General features: G+C 40.9%; 1 protein-coding gene across 1 annotated transcript; it reads right to left on the bottom strand.

Moving 5' to 3' along the window:
- Window positions 1-3,749: 3,749 nt before the first annotated feature.
- capn12 (calpain 12) lies at window positions 3,750-17,346 on the bottom strand. Its single transcript, XM_069706454.1, has 22 exons — window positions 17,103-17,346; window positions 15,537-15,606; window positions 14,513-14,631; window positions 11,447-11,580; window positions 11,146-11,317; window positions 10,982-11,065; window positions 9,869-9,954; window positions 9,688-9,765; window positions 9,431-9,603; window positions 9,095-9,339; window positions 8,999-9,010; window positions 8,797-8,876; window positions 8,120-8,242; window positions 7,175-7,211; window positions 7,010-7,081; window positions 6,867-6,912; window positions 6,460-6,521; window positions 6,077-6,145; window positions 5,773-5,851; window positions 5,452-5,568; window positions 4,163-4,215; window positions 3,750-4,073 (listed from the first exon to the last, which is right to left on the bottom strand). The coding sequence occupies exons 1-22, from the start codon at window positions 17,301-17,303 to the stop codon at window positions 4,047-4,049; spliced, it is 2,139 nt and encodes a 712-aa protein (XP_069562555.1). The 5' UTR covers window positions 17,304-17,346; the 3' UTR covers window positions 3,750-4,046.
- Window positions 17,347-18,394: the final 1,048 nt, after the last annotated feature.

Raw genomic sequence — 18,394 nt, 5'->3', positions numbered from 1 at the left:
GGGTCACCAGCATCTATACCAGTCTGCCATTTGGAAAAGAAACAACAACAGGATGAGGAACAGAGAGCAGAGTGAAGGGGAGATGATACTGCAGCTCTTTGCATCTAATATTATCAGCCATCGCACTTCACGACTTGTAAATAAACAGGCACAATAAATACACCCTACATCCCATGTCAGCACTCGCTCACATCTTAAAATACTGCGGCTCTGACGACTGAGATGGTGCTGCTCATCACATTTATGCGTGAGCGAGCCCAGGCTAAATTTGCAGCCGGGGAGCCAACTTACGCAATCCTCCCTGGTCTCCCTCCTGTCCTGTCTACACAATGGCTTAAAATCTCAGTTCTCAAACCTCCCAGCCCTCCTCCCAGATCACACCCCCACACTGTACACTACAACTTCGACACTATTCCTGTAGCAGCCCCCGCCGCTGTGGCACGGAAATACCAGCACCTTCAAGAACAGACGCCAAGCCTGTCAGAGCATCATCTCATCATCACATGATGCTCTGACAGGTGTGAAACAACCTGTGTGTGTTTGTGTGGGTGTGTGTGTGTCTGGGGGAGGGAGGGGGGCGTGGGGGTGGAGGAGAGCAGGTGGAAGGATGAGCACAGCTGCTGTCAAGAGAGAAGAATCAACAGAGAAATTGCAGACTCTCTCCATGAGGGAGGAGACGCAGTTTACAGCTTTATCCTGGTAGATCAGCTGCAAACTGTTTCTCTTTACTTTGATCTGAAGGCGGCCGACTGAGATGCTGCTCCTCTCAGGAAGTGTGTGCTTTTATGCAACATTTACGAGGACTATTAGAGTCATCAATCATAATACCTTTTAATTTATCTCCAGTTTCTGCTCAGAATCAAATTATATGAAAAAAATATAATAGCTTTTTGGACGCACTTCTATTTTACTCCAACATTTCAGATTTATAATCACTACAAGTTTTGACCTTCTGACTCAACGCTGCTCTATAAACAGATAATAAGATAATATAAGTAAAACTGCAGTAATAACAGAAAATATGTCTTCATGTGGGAAGTAATAAAAGTTTAGTCGTACTTTACATTAATAAACAATTAAAAATAGAATCACACCTAATTATAGCGCCTGATAAAGCACTTGTTGATCTGTTTAAATTGTGCTTATTAAGGCTAAAGAGGTCTGTTAAAGTAAAATGTTACCTGGATGGGAGACCTTTTCTTCTTTAAGCTGGAAAAAAATTTGCATGTTTTAGGAAGCTATAAGGACCCTTTTTCACAAACACAGACATAAAGGAACTTAAAAATGAATTTCTTTATTGTTGCTGTTTACTCCACTACATATTTATGTATTAATATATGCAGCGTCTGCACACGGGTGATCTCAATTACTAATTGATTGAGGTGTGAACTCTTTTTAAAGCAAATGTTTTGATTTGAATTTTATACTTGTAATTAATTCAAATGTATTTGTTGTCATCTGCTTTCACTTTGGCTGTCTTTTTATAAGCAGTGTTTTTATACATTTATATTACGTAACTATGTAGTTTTTATTTATTATTGGTGACCTAAATCCCACTTTTAAGTGTATTTTGTTTCTTTCTGGTATTTTTCTTGTGTCTGTTCTGTTTTATGTCCATTTCAATTTTGAATTGAAGTTATTTTTGTCCTGTGTTCGGAAATTCATTAAAGTATTCATGAGTAAAGATACATATTTTTTTTTTATAGTGAAATCTCATTTTCAGCACTGGTTGAGGATAGTCATGCAGAGATTCAAGGTTAAAGACTGAATGGAGGATTGGTGTTTATTGATTTGCTAGCAGGGTGTCAGTCAGTCCACCACTTTTCTCCAAAATATAATATTTCAATAACTATTGCGTGAACTGACGTGAAATTTTGTAAGATTTATGGTCCCCAGATGATGATCCTAATCAAATTGAAAATCTTCTGATGTTTCTTTGAACACCACCGCCACTGACTCAAATGATGCAACTATGAGGGCGGATCAAAAAGTACAGAGACTTCTCCTGCAGCACCATGACCTGCACGGAGCACACAGAAGCTGTCATTTTCGTGAGTAAGTATTCTTAAGTTTCATTGCTTGATATAAATCAGCACCTCAGTTGTACCTGCTTTTGTGAGTAGTGGTCCTAGTGCATTTGTGATTCTTTACGCACCTGAAACTTGAGCAGAGAATGCCCATCAAAGTCCAGAAAGAAGCTGTAGTGAGCCAAATCCCGTGAGTAGGAGTGGTGGTTCCCTCAATACACCTCAGATAGTCACAAACTAAAACTCAGTGTTGATAGTCTGATCCTGAGGGATGAATTTACAGTGCACAGCCCCACAGAAATGTAAACAAAAACCCAGCTGGTTGTGCGACTGGTTTTGGACAGTGACTCCACCCATTTGGAACTGGTAATGTAACTCAAAACAACTTTAAGATCATTGCTTCACTGCCATAGGCTTCCTAAAGGCTTTCAAGGGAAAAATCACCTACACACCCACTGCTCACAAAAACACATGTAACTCAGGTGCTGATTTTCATCAAGGGCCAAAATTTAGGAGTACTTTCTCACATAGGGTATAACCTCTCTGTGCTCCCTACACATCATGGTGCTGCGCACCATGCGTGCCCAACGGGAGCTTTTTGATCCACCCTTGTATTTAATTACCTTGAAATTTGGTACACCCAGAAGATCAATCAGAGGGACTTTGGTGGTTTTTTTGGATGATACTTTGTACTTAGCGTCTGGGCGAATTGCAAAAGCTTTGGTGAGTCTTTAAATTTACGTAGAGCACCATCATATGGTCAACATTTTAATTTGAGCTTTGGTTTGTGACCAAATACCTGCAAAACTAATGACATCAGTCTCAGCTAACATTGCATTTAGTACCACCAAGCCCAAATGCAGCGTCACCAACCTTTAGATTGTTGTTCACTTTCTGGAGACAGAGAAGGAGACAGTGGAAAAGTGAGCACATCTGTTGGAGTCCTGTGAGGATAACAGATGGCTCAGATCACAAGCCTTCTCCAGGCCACAGACGCACAAATAAGAGGAAGTGCATGATTTAAAGAAAGGAAAATCAGATAATGAAGCAGCTCGATGTTAATATGAGGCAAGTCATTCAGAGGAATCATGAGAAGGACTCTCTATGGGTCCTTCCTGTCTCTCTACCCTCTCTCTATCACAATGTAGATGGACGGTTGCCGAGGGCAACCTGTGTGTACTCACCTAAGGATGAACAGGAAGTGGTGTGTGAGTAAAGGTGCTATTAATAGCATGTGTAGAAAGGACATTTGCTTGCTTGCGGATGTGTGTGTTTGTGTGTGTGTCTGTGTGAGTGAGAGTGGCCAGCATGTAACAGGGAGGAGGAGGATGCAAATTGTGAGACTCAGACAGTTACTAGAGAGAACAGGAGGGGGGGGGGGGGGGAAGAATGAGGGATGGATGGAGGGAGTGAGGGAATGTAGTGGAGGAGGGGGTGAGTGTATGTTGACGCTGTACGTGGCGTCAGTGCGATAAGAATAGAGATGGTGCGTGTAGCTGAGACATCACCCTCACACCCTCAGTGGGGCAGGCAGTACTCACTCATGAGTGTGTGTGTGTGTGTGTGTGTGTCAATGAGTGCATGCATGTGCACAGATATTTCCCAGGATATGCTCATGTGTGCATTTTGTTCAAGGCGAATATTTTTTTGTAATATCAAACTATGTTTTAAATAATTGTACCAACCATTTCTGAAGAGCAGCTTAAGAAAAAAAACAATCACTTTAAGGAAGGATAACATGGATTATATTTAGATTTGAAACAATTTACTTGATAATAGAGTTAATACTTTGAAAAGAAGAAAGCACTAAGGATATTTCTGCACTCATTTCTGCAGTTGTGAAATTGATGTGGAGTAATAGGATAGTATTTTATAGCAATGAAATGATCGGCAGAAGAGATAAGCAAGAACAAAACAATGCTGTAAAGTTTAAAAGTAAAATGCTGTTTCTGTATGTTGCCTGTTATTTATATTGTAGTTCATCTGGGTTCACGTGGAGTCTCTCTTTGTGAAGTGTCTTCACACGGTCAGGAACTGGAGCAGCCACTGTGGAGGAACAACAGGAGATCAGAGACCATAAACCTCCTCGGGTCAGTACGAACACACAGCGGAGCATATTTGGCCAGATAACTCACAGAATTGATGCCTCTGTGTTTCACCTCTTGCCTGGTCTCTGATTCATACAGAGCTGAGGAGGGAGGAGGAGAGGAGATCACTGCACACAACATCTTTTCAAAGCTCTAACGCTCAGAAACTTCTGCATCGAGTTTCGTGTTGTCAAAACAGAGATCCTGTCAAGTATCCCAAGTTTATTGAGTGACAGTTTTAATATGCTTAAAGCTTGATATGTAAACAAAATGTGAAATGTCACCAGGACATTAACATAGTGTTTATCACGCTATGATCATATCATTAGATACACAAAAAGATACACTCTTCTTCAGAAAGACAACGTTATAACGGTCTCTTGGAAGTTGCTATTCAACTATGCGATAATACAGCCCTGAATTCAGTTTAATTCAACTAAAAATAGTGTCATTAAAATGTTCTTTAACTGTCACAGCCGACAATTTACCACAGAATTACTTAAACTATAGTTTAACAGTTTAAGAAGCAACTTCACGTGAAATACAAAAACAAAGACAAGGTAGCTAAAAAACAAACGATGCAATCAAAGGCTGAACTTTGATGCAATAACTAAAACGGCTAAATAGAAGAGTGGGACTCACCAGAGCGATGCAATGTTATCATTATAACTAAGTCACAAAATGATTTCAAACTATTTTCAATATGTTGAGTATTACAATAACACACTGTATACTGCAAATATTGTGATCTTTTTAAACTGCAAATTTTGTCCTAGTAGGAAACTTTCTTAACTCAACATCTGTTTTATTTAATACAATACAGTTTTCATTCTGTTCATCCCCCTTATGACATCTTTTAATGCGGCAACATAGGATTGTCAAGCAGACAGACTGACCAGAACTCTAATTAAAACATGTCATGCACTTGACAAATTCATTTATACAACAAAATATGGATAGTTGACATCTGTGCATCAATACAATATTGTGATGCATCATACTGTGATCTATTCTGTATAGATTGTTTCCTCCCGCTCTTAATAGAGAATATAGAATAAATAAATAAAAATAAACCCATATCTATATTGAGCATACTCTGTACAGTGATTGTAATATTATAATACACTGTCTATTAGTACAAGGTGCATACGGAGATAAGAAGCCGCACACATTTCGAGAGATCACAATAATAATCTGACATATAACAGATGCACAGTTTCAGATTGATATGTGACTATTAGATTGTTAAAATAGATTCAACATGTATAAGCAGCATTTTACAGCTGCAGCTGGTCGAGCTAGTTGTGTGTGTGTGTGTGTGTGTGTGTGGTAATTACCAAAAAGCTTGCGCAGCCTGGTGACACATGACACAAAGCCATGGAAGGGCATGCGAAGCTCTCCGGATGCAAAGCGCTCAGACAGCATCTGAACTACCTTGTTATCACACTGCAGACCTGGGAAACAGAGGGGTGAATGAAGGTGTGAAGCCAAACACCAGCAACCCCCTGTGTGTGTGTGTGTGTGTGTGTGTGTGTGTGTGTGTGTGTGTGTGTGTGTGTGTGTGTGTGTGTGTGTGTGTGTGTGTGTGTGTGTGTGTGTGTGTGTGTGTGTGTGTGTGTGTGTGTGTGTGTGTGTGTACACTATATATATATGCATACCAACAGCTTGCAGTGCTGTGCTGAGGTCAAAGGGGCTCATGGTCCCAGAAGACTCCTCATCAAACTGAAAAAAGATGGACTGAAGCAGAAAGCAGTGTCAGAAACACTGACATGGCTCCCCTACTTCCTCTCTCACTTACACTTACACACACTCACATACTCACTCACACTCACACTCACACACACACACACACACACACACACACACACACACACACACACACACACACACACACACACACACACACACACACACACACACACACACACACACACACACACACACACACACACTGTGCTGTACCTGCAGATTGCGCAGACCGGACAGCAGGGTTTCTGCTTGCTCACGACTCAGAGTGGAGCGTCCTTTAGTCTGCCAGCAGAGTTAAGGACATCTCAACAGGACAGACGACAGAGAGGAGAGTGAAAGTGAGCAGCAGGGTGTCATGATGAGTCAACCCCAGAAGCACAGTTCAGATCCTTTCGTCAGCAAGCATCTGCACCGAGGAAGTGTGAAACCAGCAGAGGTCATCAGCAGCAGTTGCAACGTTAACTCATGAAAAACCATGTAGTACTGCGTAAACAAGACATATATATAGCCGTCAGTGGTAAACATGGGTTGAACTGAACCACAAGGAGACTGGAGTGTGAGTGACATTAAAGAATATACAGCGGAGTAAAGGATACATCCTCTCCAAAGATGAGCTCTCTGCACGTCTCCAGTGGCAGATGGTAATCTTTGACAAGAACTGTGATTAGGAAAGAAAGGCACAGTTTGAGGCAGAGAAGGAAAATACAGGTTTAAATTGGATTTAGCTGAAGCAAGGTGAAAGTGAGGACAAGTGTCTCACGTGTATTACTAAACCAAGTTTAATTTACTTTATTTTTACTGACTGCAGCTATGAGCCTCTGTCTAGACCGCTGACCTCTGCTCCACTGTTCCAGTTTAAGAGGGAGCATGTTGCTACTTTGCTCCCACCTAGTGGTCATTACAGGTATTGCTGTCAATGATCGCTTTTGCTGAACCGGCTGCTTTTGCATGATGCATTTAAAAACAGTAGCAAAAAAAACCCTGATATAGTGTATCTTCTAACCTGAGTTGAGCAGCTTTGCGATCTCTTTGGCATTCAGCCGGTCATCCTGTCGGGACGACAGCAGATATCTGTTCACCCAAAGCTCCAAAATACACTTTTATTGTGTGAGGTAGCAGAAAGTGTATGTGTGAAGCAGAACTTACTGGGCCAGCCTCCTCATCAAAAGTCTTCTGAACCATCACTCGATCCTCAGGGGAGACAGGAGCCGCCATAACCTGAAACGTGGAACACACATAAACATATTACAGCTGTTTGGTCGTCTGTAATTAGCTGGTGGTTTAATATGTTGACGAGGTCTGTGAACTCACCTGGAGGAAACCAGAGAAGCAGGTAAAGTCTTGAGTCCTGGAACACAGAGCGGGATAGACTGTCAGTGATGCTCACAATCAGTTTACTTACTCGCACTTTCACTGACCAAAAATAACAGAGGTGGAAGTGTTCAAAACCTTCAGGCTACCTAAGTAAAAGCATGTGAAAATATTCCATTATGTTACAATGTCACAGTTAAAGGTCGTGCAGTCAAATCTCAACTCAAAGTGAAACAATTATCAGAAACATTTATTCAAACAAAAATAATTCATTATGCATGTGTTAAATTAAGGTGCCCCAAAAGGTGCTCAGAGACGTTTTTAGCAGTTATACAGAATATTTTTCAGGACTTTGTCGCAGGACAAATTAAAACTTTATCATTCTTAGAGGTGACCTTATATCAAGGTTCATAAACTGGTCGTTTAGGAGTCAAAAGTACATTATTGGCCTTGAAAATTAAACTGAGTAGAAGAATAATGTAAAACTCATATTTTTTATTAAAGTAAACATACTTGACTTCTTCCAAACACAATAAAATAATAACGATTATTGTTATGTTACAGACAGAAGCCAAAATATTTGGTCATTTTATCAGCCTCTTGTTGTTAAGGCAAATTGTTTTATTTTACATTAGTATGATGTTGGATCACAGTGTCAGCCTGAGTGTAAGTACAGGGGAGTGTGGGTGACTATGACTGCGCTGCTGAGCGCGAGTGTGGCAGGCGAATCAGGTGTGCAGTGGAACCCTCAGGAAATGTTGTGGGTTTACGATTTAAATAAATATCGATGACGGGAGACACACGCACTAAAAGTTATATAAACAGCAGTTTTTCTGTTTTCTGGCACTAATTTGAGGGTATTATCGTCAAGCTCTAAGCAGTCTCCTCCTCTGTATTTTAGTCCGCTGTTTGCGGGTCATCAGAGTTGAATATCCTCCGTCTCACCCCAGAGTGTTTCCAGTCTTGGAGAAAATGCGGACAAAGAAGTCTCCGGGCTGGTTGGGTCGATAGGTGGATGCCACGATGATGTAGTTACCCGGGTCCAAATGCAGCTTCCTCCACACACCCCTGTGGGATAAAGTTAATCAGTTATAGTCATTGAACATAACCAACAAGCCATCAGCTATGAAACTTTAAACAATTGCATTAAAAGTGCTCAGTCCAAGCACTGTTCTATATACAAAACATGTTCTTATATATACTACTATATGTAGACTATGCTATCCATGTTGGCCACCATGAGCACCATGAGCACAAATAGCTGCTGTTCAACATTATTTATAGATTACAATAATCCACTGAATGGATTTTGGCACTTCTGCTAAAACTCTAACTTTATAGGTGAGTTTTAAATAAAACAAACCAGATAGCTTGAATTAACTCAAAATTTACGCAAATTTCGAGACAAAAATGTCTGCAGAGTTGTAAACAGCAACATGGTCTGCATTTGGTGGAACTATTGGGCTAATATTTAGTTTTGTGTGGAAGTGAATTAGCAGCAGCCTGCAGTCAGCACAGTAACGGAGAAGTTTTACTCTATTGTCCCCAAATAAACACATCAGCTCAAAACTTTGGCCGTTTAGACAAGGAAGCAGACATTTCTTCTCATGTTAGTCTTTTACCTTTGAGCAGTGTATTTCCCAGAGCGACTCACGGGGCGATTTTTCATAAAGAAGCTGTGATCCAGACACATGCCCTCCAGCTGTACAGAGTATAAATGGATGGAAAAGTCCTACAGTTTTAAACGGCTGCTGACAATGTCGGATTGTTCTGATATTGAGGAGATAATGTCCGATAGATAATTGAAAATTGTTAGACACTCACCTCAGAAGGAACCTGGAAAAAAGAAGTACAAAGACATGTGAGTTTATTAAGAGACAGAATAAAGGTGCTGAGACAAATAACTAGTTTCTTTCTCACCTTGTAGATGTGGAAAGCGATGTAGAGGAAGTGGATTTTCTCCTTCTTCCTGCGGTTTTTCTGCAGCATCTCCACCAGCACTGTGCACTGTTTGGCTTTCTGCTTCTGTTTCTCTTCTCTATTCTTCTCTTCTGGGGTTATCCCCTCATCTTCCTCGTCATCATCATCATCCTCATCATCCGAATCCGAATCCTCATCCTGCTCTCTGAGAACCAGCTGGAACTGAGGATTCTTCCAGAACGATTCTGAGGAAAAGAACAGCAGCAAGCATAACAAAAGAAACGGCCCCAGCAGGGCTTAAATGATGAATGTGCAAATAACATGTCATGAACACACTCTTGTATCTGCGGCTGCCACCCGCAGAGCTTCCTGGTACCCACAATCCCTCGTGTTCACTGATGGTCCAGGTAGACGGGACGGCAGGAGTGTTTCCCTCCTCAAGAGAGTCAGGGTTCACATTGCAGAGCTCCACGATGTCAAAGAGGCTGCTGAAGTCGTCAGCACTGATCCTGATACAGACCATAATTTACATCAGAGGTCAGGATGTTTTGAGAGGTTATTCACTGGTGTAAATTTCAGTATCTCCTCCGTACCAGAACTCTCCATCTTCTCTCGATTTCAGCTCAATCCTTTCCTTCTCCGATTGGCCCACCTCGTTCCACTCTTTACCCCTGCAGACACAAACAGACAGAGAGAACCGCCATGTAGTGTCTGTAATCTGCATGCGTCTGTAATCTCTCTTGTGCGACGTGCACAAACAGCAATTTTACTCACTTGTCACTCCACGGTCCTCGATATTCGACAAAACCCCAGGGGTTCCTCAGCCTCAGCAACAAAATCTCTTCTGATGCTTTTTTCACCTAAAATGTAAACAGAGAGATCTTGTTTTGAAAGGAAATGTTCCTAATAATATCCCCATTATTTATTTCAACTGAAAAATGAGATGACATCAGATGGGATTAGATTAAGGTTCACTAAACCGCCCATTGGTCGTCATATTTTATAGTATTACTCTGTTTCCAGGGTCAAGTATGAACTTTCAGTCGCAGTTTGTGAGAAGTCATAAAATATCATCAAGATCAAATCGAAAGCTCCAGAGCTGATTCTTATAAACCTTCTTCTTATTATAGAGAGGCAGTTTTACCAATGATTAGTTCAGATTAAATTAAAGTATGATGAGATGGAATAATATCAGAATAAATAACATGAGATTACATTTAATTTTGGTGAATTTACATATGTACAATTATGTAGTTACGTATTAAATTAATGTATACTGAATAAAAATAAAATAAAAAAACTATATATCAGGGTGACATGCAATGACATGGGATGTGATTAGATTTAGATCATTTGGATGGATTAGATTATTATTAGATTATTATTATAATCAAATCTATTAATTTTGACTCTATTATTTAGATTGGATTGAATTCAATTATTTAGACTAGATTCTTAGAGAATAAATGGCATGAAATAAAAGGAGATAAAGTTAAATTTGAAGGAGATTACATCTGATTAAAATGAGATTAGATTTGAATCAAATCCAGTTGACTCAGTTTGACCCTGTTTGATTTGATTAGAGATGAGACAAAATAAAATTTGATTGTATTTCAATGAGATTATTTGAAAACATATCGCATTACATTTAGATGAAAATGTATTAAATAACAATGTATTCAATTAGATTAGGATAAAATGAGATTAAATATCACATTGAATTACATTAGACTAAAATCAAATGACATGAGGTGAGATGATGAGGAAACTGTTTTGGGATCATTGCAAGAAACTCGTACATACTTCAGAGTAACTAAAGAAAAAGAGAAGAAAACACAACGTGTTGATGATGAGAGCAATGCAGTGTCATCTCTGTGTCACACTGACCTTGTCCGTGTCAGTGATTGCGTAAGCGTGGCCCTTTACCAGTCCGTCTCCGGTCACTTTACCGACCTCATGGTAGCTGCTGACCTGTGAAGACAAAGACAGAAACTCGAGTGGATTTTTCCACGTGTGCAGTGTGAACATTTGGCGGATTATACTGCATGTACCTGGATGAAGCAGCTGAGCAGGCTGCCTCGGGACAGAGCAGCTGTCAGAGACCTCCAGAGGACTCGAGGGGTACGAGAGGAGACATCGAGAGAGTATGCGATGCCTCCTGTGAAATCCTCCATCCCCTCTGAAATGTTGCCCCCCTTCAGGCTCCCGTAGGATCCGACTAACCTACATATGAGAGGTGAGAAATGATTCTCTTGGTGACTGTGTATTTTTGTGGCAATCTCACAAACAGAAAAAGAGTGGGTGATCTCAGACATTACAACCCACAAACATATGCTGGTAGTGGCAACTGACTTGGCATAGGCCTTCTCCACCAGGGCGCTCCAAAACTCATTGCGGGTGCGAGAGTAGCTGAAGAGCAGACGGCCTTCGCGTACTGGCAGCCTGTCATCCACAACCACCTCCACCCACTCACCATACTGCCAGAACTGCACGGAGGGAGAGAGAGACGGCGACAGGAAGAGGGAGATGGTGAGAGAACAGGAGGAATAGATGTGATGAGTCAGGAGGAAAGATAACGAGGAGGAAGGCAGAGTGCAACCCGAAACTTTATAGTCCCAAATCTTTAACAGACTAAAAAAGTTAATGCAATGAACTTGTTTGAAAACAGTTGCCTATTTCGATACCCGGTAGACACAGAAAACGTTAGTTGTCATACTGAGTTGTGTTTCTGGCCACCTGATGAATGTAGGTCCAATATTTTTCACCCTTTCTCCTGCTTTGGTTCAGTTTCCACCAACTCCTCAGATAAATCTCTGTCTCTTTCGCTGCTAAACGTTCCACTGTGTTTTTCAGCTCGTCATTAACGTTGTGTGTCTGTCATTAGCTGTTGAGCAGGTAGGTTTTTTTTTTCCTGCTGAAAACAGCTGCCTGCCGTGTTTGAAGATGAAACAGTCTCAGCACCGACGATGTCAGCTGCCCTCTCTCACACACGCACGCTAACCCGAGTCAACTCAATTGGTAAGACTTTATGATAAGGGTAGATTACATAACCTTAGTTAAGGCTGTAATAAACGTGAACTAACATTTAATTAAAAGTCAACTAATACTTAGATAATCATCTATTAAGGATGTTCCAGTTAACTAAGGTATCAATTTAGGCCTTAGTTAATAGTTAATAAAGATGCTTTTAGCATTAGAGATGAACTATTTATTATTAATGCACTTAACTATTGTGTCTAGAATCATTTATCAAGGGTGTTCATGTTAACTAAATTATACATTTATGATTTTTTTTTAATAGTTTAGAAAGATTCTTTGGGCATTAGTAAATATAGTAATAAACCTTTAGTACCAGTTAATGTATTAACTGGTACTAAAGGTTTAAATGGTAATTAAAGTGCAAACAAATATTAGTATATGATTGATAAAGATATGAATTAACATGTATGTCACGAAGTTCATAACTAAGCTTTGTCAAGCTTTTTTTTTTTCCTTAATTATTGCTTCTTTAAGGATGCTGGTTGTCTACTCACTTGTTCATCCTCAAACATATGACTTATTTCTAGTAAAGGTTGACATCAGTGAACTCACTCCATGGTCTTCAAACAAACTTTCCTCGCCTTAATAAATAATAATACAAATAAAATTAAAGTAATTTAACATGATCATATGTCATATTCAAGGATCAGAGCAAAAACATCAACATGACACACTAATGTTTCACGAGAATGAAAATCTGAATCGAGGAAATATCAATCAAAATGAAACCTTTTGGTCAGTAAAGGACGAGTTAAAGGAACACGTTATTAAAACCCCTCCTCAGACCGGTTCTAGTCACGACTAGAGGTGTGTAATTACTGCTTACTGAGTACACAACAGCAACTAAGAGCAGGCCTGCACTGGCCTTACATAGCTGCAGCTCTATGTGTGTGGTGTGTGTGTGTGTGTGTGTGTGTTTCCCAGGGGTAGTCACTGCCTGCATGTCTGGACGGCTCTCCCATCACCCTGACAGGGCAAAATGAGTTTCCAGTGTTTCTGTCCTGCATGTCCAGTCACGCCACATTCTCCTTAAAGGTCTCTAAAGGACCAAAGCTTCAGGGCAAAATAATCACCGACTAGTCTGTTTGCTTTTACAAGATTGATATGTCTGAGAAGATATTTTATTGATCCTGGCAGGTCAGAGCCAGCGAGTGATGAACGCTCCAGATTAGAATCACCACTTCTAATGAGGAGATGGAGATTAGGGCTTAATGTTTGTGTTTTACGTGCGAGACTGCCGTGCAAGCGATTTCTCCTGGATAAGTTAATACTTGTTTGATCCATCAGATTTCATTAAATACCAGCGATGTGGCATGACAGCTTAGTCAGCAGACATCTTATCGAAGAAGTCTGAAAGAATAGAGTCAGATCAGATCAAATGTAGACAAACAGTCCTCTATGACACACGTGAAATGAGCGAGTGTGAATTATGGGGCATAAATCATTCTCTATGTGCAGGCCTGATATCTATAAACAGAGATCGTCACTACTGGAGCTTCAAGGTAGTTCAGGCAGGTACGAACAGTTAACATCAAATTATATATGACCACGGCCTTTCTCAAGAATGATTCATTTACCTTGTATAAAACACCTGAAATGCCTGGCCCCAGGTTTGATGTGATGTGTGTGAACACGAGTGAATGTAGGACAATTAAACCGTTTAAAGAGATCCCCCAATGTCATCACTCAACTTTGTTTGGGTTTTAACAAGAGGGAGGAATGCATTGTGCAGGGACTTACACTTACAAACCACCGAGGAGCTGCTGTGGAAGAATTGTGCTTTCAGTCAAATCAATCAGCATCCATAATCGAAGCACTTATTACACAGACGTATCTGGGACTCCGGATTTGTGAGCTCGGGGTCTGTGCGTGTCAAACTTCCTCATATTCTAATAGGCGGAGCTGCACCGCCAAAACAAAATGCATATTCAATGTTGCTGCGATGCATTGTTTAAACCTTGACCTTTAGTCCTGACATAAAGAACAGGAACTGTTCCTGATACATGTTGATCATGTCTGACTCTGTCTCACCAAGAACACAATGTGTTCCTATAGTTGAGCCCGTGCGAGAGTACAGTTAGAGAGGCTTAGCAACCGGTCATCGCCACACGTTGTGGCCTCTCTCCTCGTACGAGCTGCTGCCAATAAACATCACTGCGTTGACACCCAAAACGGTCTCCTCTGCCTTCTCCACCTCCGCTCCATCATTTCCATCACAAACATCAAGCAACATTTGCAGGCAAAAATTAGATGAGTGATGAGAATGAGCACTAAAGTATATGAGCATGACTGTGTGTTTTGAAGGAATAAAAAGGCTCTAATTTAGAGGTTTTTTTGATTGGTAAGAAAAGGGAGGGCTTAGATGTAGTTTGTACTTACTCTAAAATGGAAGATCCCTGCGTAAGGCTTGGCCAGGCTTTGGTTGGGTGGCACTACCTTTACGAAGAGTGAGGGGTGCATTGTCAGACAGGACAGGGCCGCTAGCAACCAGCAGTTACCTGATAAACAAAAGAAACAGTAATGATGATTGATTCGTGATTGGTATCAAAGTATTTCAGTTTGAGTCCGGGTACTAGTCTCCTGTGAAGTGTCATTTATGTTTTATTGGCAGTGTTTTTCAGGTAGCCCTCTCACTCTCACTGTCACACACACACACACACACACACGCACACACACACACACACACACACGCACGCACGCACGCACGCACGCACGCACACACACACACACACACACACACACACACACACACACACACACACACTTAACAAGCCACATTCCTCTCCAACAACAAACATCTGTTCTGTGTTGTTTCTCTGCAGATGTTGCAGTCACTGGTATCATCTGTGCAAATCCCCAAAATTCACACATGGAAGACGGAGAAGAAGATGAAGAAAGAGGCGGAGGAGGAAAAGGAGGAGGTATCGATGTGTGTCACTGACATATTTGCAAACAACTGGCAACACAAACGATCAATCCAGAAATCCCAGAGGTGGAAAGAGATTTAGCGGTTGTGCAGACAACAGTCACGTCATTAAACCAGAAATAGGAAACAGACAGAAAAACACCGATTAACAGTCTGTGGGATAAGAATGACGTGGCTGGATGGGGGAGAGGGACCCCCAGCAGATCCTGGGTTTGGGGACCACAGAGGGTTCCTCCTCTTTATCCTTTGAAGTTGGGTCTCTAAGGACGTGAGCTGCAGACAAGTAATGAAGTCACCACATTTTACTGTATTCAAAAAAAGAAGCGCGTCAGCTTTTGGTTATGTGGATTTAACTTTTCCATGATGTTGTGCAATGCCAATTTAGGACAGTTCAGCATGACGTGCCCCAGATTCAACACGCAGTCCATGAGGATGATAGATGAGCAGCAGATTTGAATATATTTCTGATGGTCTTACCTAGTTGGCCCTGACAGATGTCAGTAGTCCCAATCGTGCCCTCCACAAACACGGCGTTGTCACTGATTTCCTTCAGATATGAAACAAGGAGAAAACAACATGAGTCCAAGAGGCTCTAATAACAGCAAAAATTGATGTTACTGAGTTTGGACATTGTGAGTGGGATGTTTTAAGAAAAGGTCAGCATCATTGTTCTATGCTGCAATCTAATTATCTTTGGGGGAATTGATTTCTATGATTAGAGATTAAACAATTAATTGATTCATTCAAAATAAAATAAAATCAATTCTCCAACAATTCAGATAAATGTTAATAATCAATTAAGTCAATTTGAAGCAAAAATCAATGGTTTTAGCTCCTCCAATATAAGGATTGTGTTTTTTTTCTCTGGTAATAGTAGATTGATATTTGGGGTTTTTGGACTGTTGTTCTGACAAAAGAAGACATTTAAATATGTTAGCATGGTATCTGGGGAAAAAATATGTCTATTTGATATTTTTTCTGACGTTTTACAGAATCTACTGTCAAGGAAACTCTATTGTTTAGGCCCGACATACTATGAGACTCCTCTGATTCCCTGAATGGGGTAAAGGTTCAATAAATGATACCCTGACCTCAGGAACTAACCGTCCATGATAAAAATTGACTGTGGTCACATTGGACACAACATGTCTGACTCTCTATCTGACAGTATTCAGCCAAGGACACATTCTTATCTTTATAAGAACCAATATTTTTCTTGTAGTTGAGCCCTTTTGAGAGTATAGACGGAGAGGTTTAGTAGCGACCACCCGTTGTGGCCTCTCTCCTCCATCCAGCTGCTGCCAATAAGCTGCGTTGTCACCCAGAACGGTCTCCTCTAACTTCTTCACCTCATCTCCACGATTTCCATACCATCTACAATATTTGCTTTATTTGTAGCTCATGTTTTGTGGCTATCATAATAATATTCAGGATTCATATTGAAAGAGGTATTTAAAAGATTTTAAGGACAAAGTCCCTCAAATTAATGATTAGAACACACATCTGTGAGAGTTTACTTGGAAGGTTTGATACAGCAGAGAAAAGATCACTATTCACAAATAATTTTTAAATTAAGACACTTTATAACATCTGTCCACCTTGCATAGCCTGGCATAGTAATGGTCAGTGTTATTTGCGTGATTTCTTCAGTTACTTTCTTTCTCCCTTTAGGAAAGTGCTGCAGGTCCTCAGACCTGAGCCACACTTTGTTAAATCACAGACAGCTGACACCCAGCAACACTGCTGACAGAGTTCATGAGAAAAACCAATGCAAAAAAAAAAAATTAAAAAAAATACTTGGGGAACATTTGGCATTTTCTTATTGTTCAGGCAGCTTTTTAAAAGTAGCCCCAAAAAATGACTGCTTTCTTTTAAAAACACATTTAAAATAAAATACAATTAGCATAAACAATTTTATAACTTAATTATCGACTAAATTGAGTAAAGCCCCATCCCAACAGATAACAACAACACCCTAAAACATCTGGACAACAACTGGCACTTGACAGTAGCTACGACAGGACAATGGTCAAACAGTCGCACCTTGGGTCTCTTCCATTGCACGGCCTTTTTGGGGTCCGGATCTTCTGGCATCCCGATGGACTTCTGCTCAGCTAGAAAGGCTGGATCAGAGAACAGCACACCAGACTTCAGGGACTCCTGCAGCAGAGTATTAAAGTCTTGGTCCCGGAACTTGATCGGATTCTCGATGGAGCCCAGAGGTGCCTTCTTGTCAGCCGCCATGCTGTCAGTGGATGTTCAGAAAAACTCTTGATCAGAGGCAGCTGGCGCTTAAATACAGTTAAGAGCGCACACCCACCAGATCCAGCGAGCGCCACTGGAGCGCCTCCCCGGCTTGGCCCGGCCCGGGAAGGTATGCAAGAGTGCCGGGGGCCCTGAGGAGCTGGAGTCGGCGTAATGACACGGTGCCAACAGCGTCTTTGATCCTGCTAAATGTATCGTCCATCATCGCTATCGTCCTGAGCGGGCAGAGAGAGGTAAAGAGAAAAAGGACAGTCTAATTACGGTCATATAGCATAACTTGGGACAATTGTGCAGGGATTTAAGTCAAAGCACACTGCCTCCACCACCGCGACAATGCTTCAAGTAGGCTATTTGTATTTTTTCTTCTTTCTTTATTCAGTTTAATGTTCAGTTTTTCCAGGAAACTTTTCAAGAAATTACAGACTCATTAAAAGACGTCACCATTTTATTTCAAAGCAAAAATACTAGAAACAATTCCTCTTGTTGCAGGTACAAAATGTGTCAATGTCAGTGTGGGCACAGGCGTGTGTCCCCGTTTGAGAAGAGAGACAGATAATAACGACCCGTTTATCGAGCATACCGTCAGATGCAGCCAGTTTGTGTTTGTGTATTCTGCAGAAAAGGATGCTGCTTATAAAGTAGCTGAGATCCCCGTCAGATCTCTAAAACCACCGCGGGGGGGCAGTCTACTCCACCTAAAGCCACCAGACCACGGATCACTACATCCAGAGTGAAATGATGAAGACAATTGACTATTTTATTAAAATCTTTCTAAGCGGTGTTTTTACTGTCCCGCCTCTGTGTTTTTGGATGATAGAAAACTAGAGCTGTTGACACATAATTTATCTTTTGAGCCCTTTATGAACCAGAAACGTGATATAAACCTATTTCTATATAAATATTGACGCCCTGCATGCTGTATTTAATCTGAACTGATTCTAACACAATTTACTAACACCTGACCTTTTTGTCAGGGCTATCGCCTACACATAGTCATCACATGCTGTATGATTAGAAATCATTTGAGTGTTTTAATTATTCATCAATTTATTCTGAAATATCTCTCCTCC

Source organism: Brachyistius frenatus, unplaced genomic scaffold (assembly GCF_029030835.1).
Source record: "Brachyistius frenatus isolate BFR_SWC_R1_liver_20210118 unplaced genomic scaffold, ASM2903083v1 Contig_62, whole genome shotgun sequence".
NCBI lineage: Eukaryota > Metazoa > Chordata > Actinopteri > Embiotocidae > Brachyistius > Brachyistius frenatus.
Note: the sequence above shows the minus strand (reverse complement) of the source record. Positions and strands in the feature narration are given on the sequence as shown.

Coding starts and splice junctions, on each gene's coding strand:
- capn12 (XM_069706454.1), bottom strand. CDS start 17,303: ATGGCGGCTGACAAGAAGGCACCTCTGGGCTCCATCGAGAATCCGATC. Junction 14,632..15,536: donor CATCTGTCAGGGCCAACTAG/GTAAGACCATCA, acceptor TTTGTTTATCAG/GTAACTGCTGGTTGCTAGCG. Junction 5,569..5,772: donor CACAGCACTGCAAGCTGTTG/GTATGCATATAT, acceptor TCTGTTTCCCAG/GTCTGCAGTGTGATAACAAG.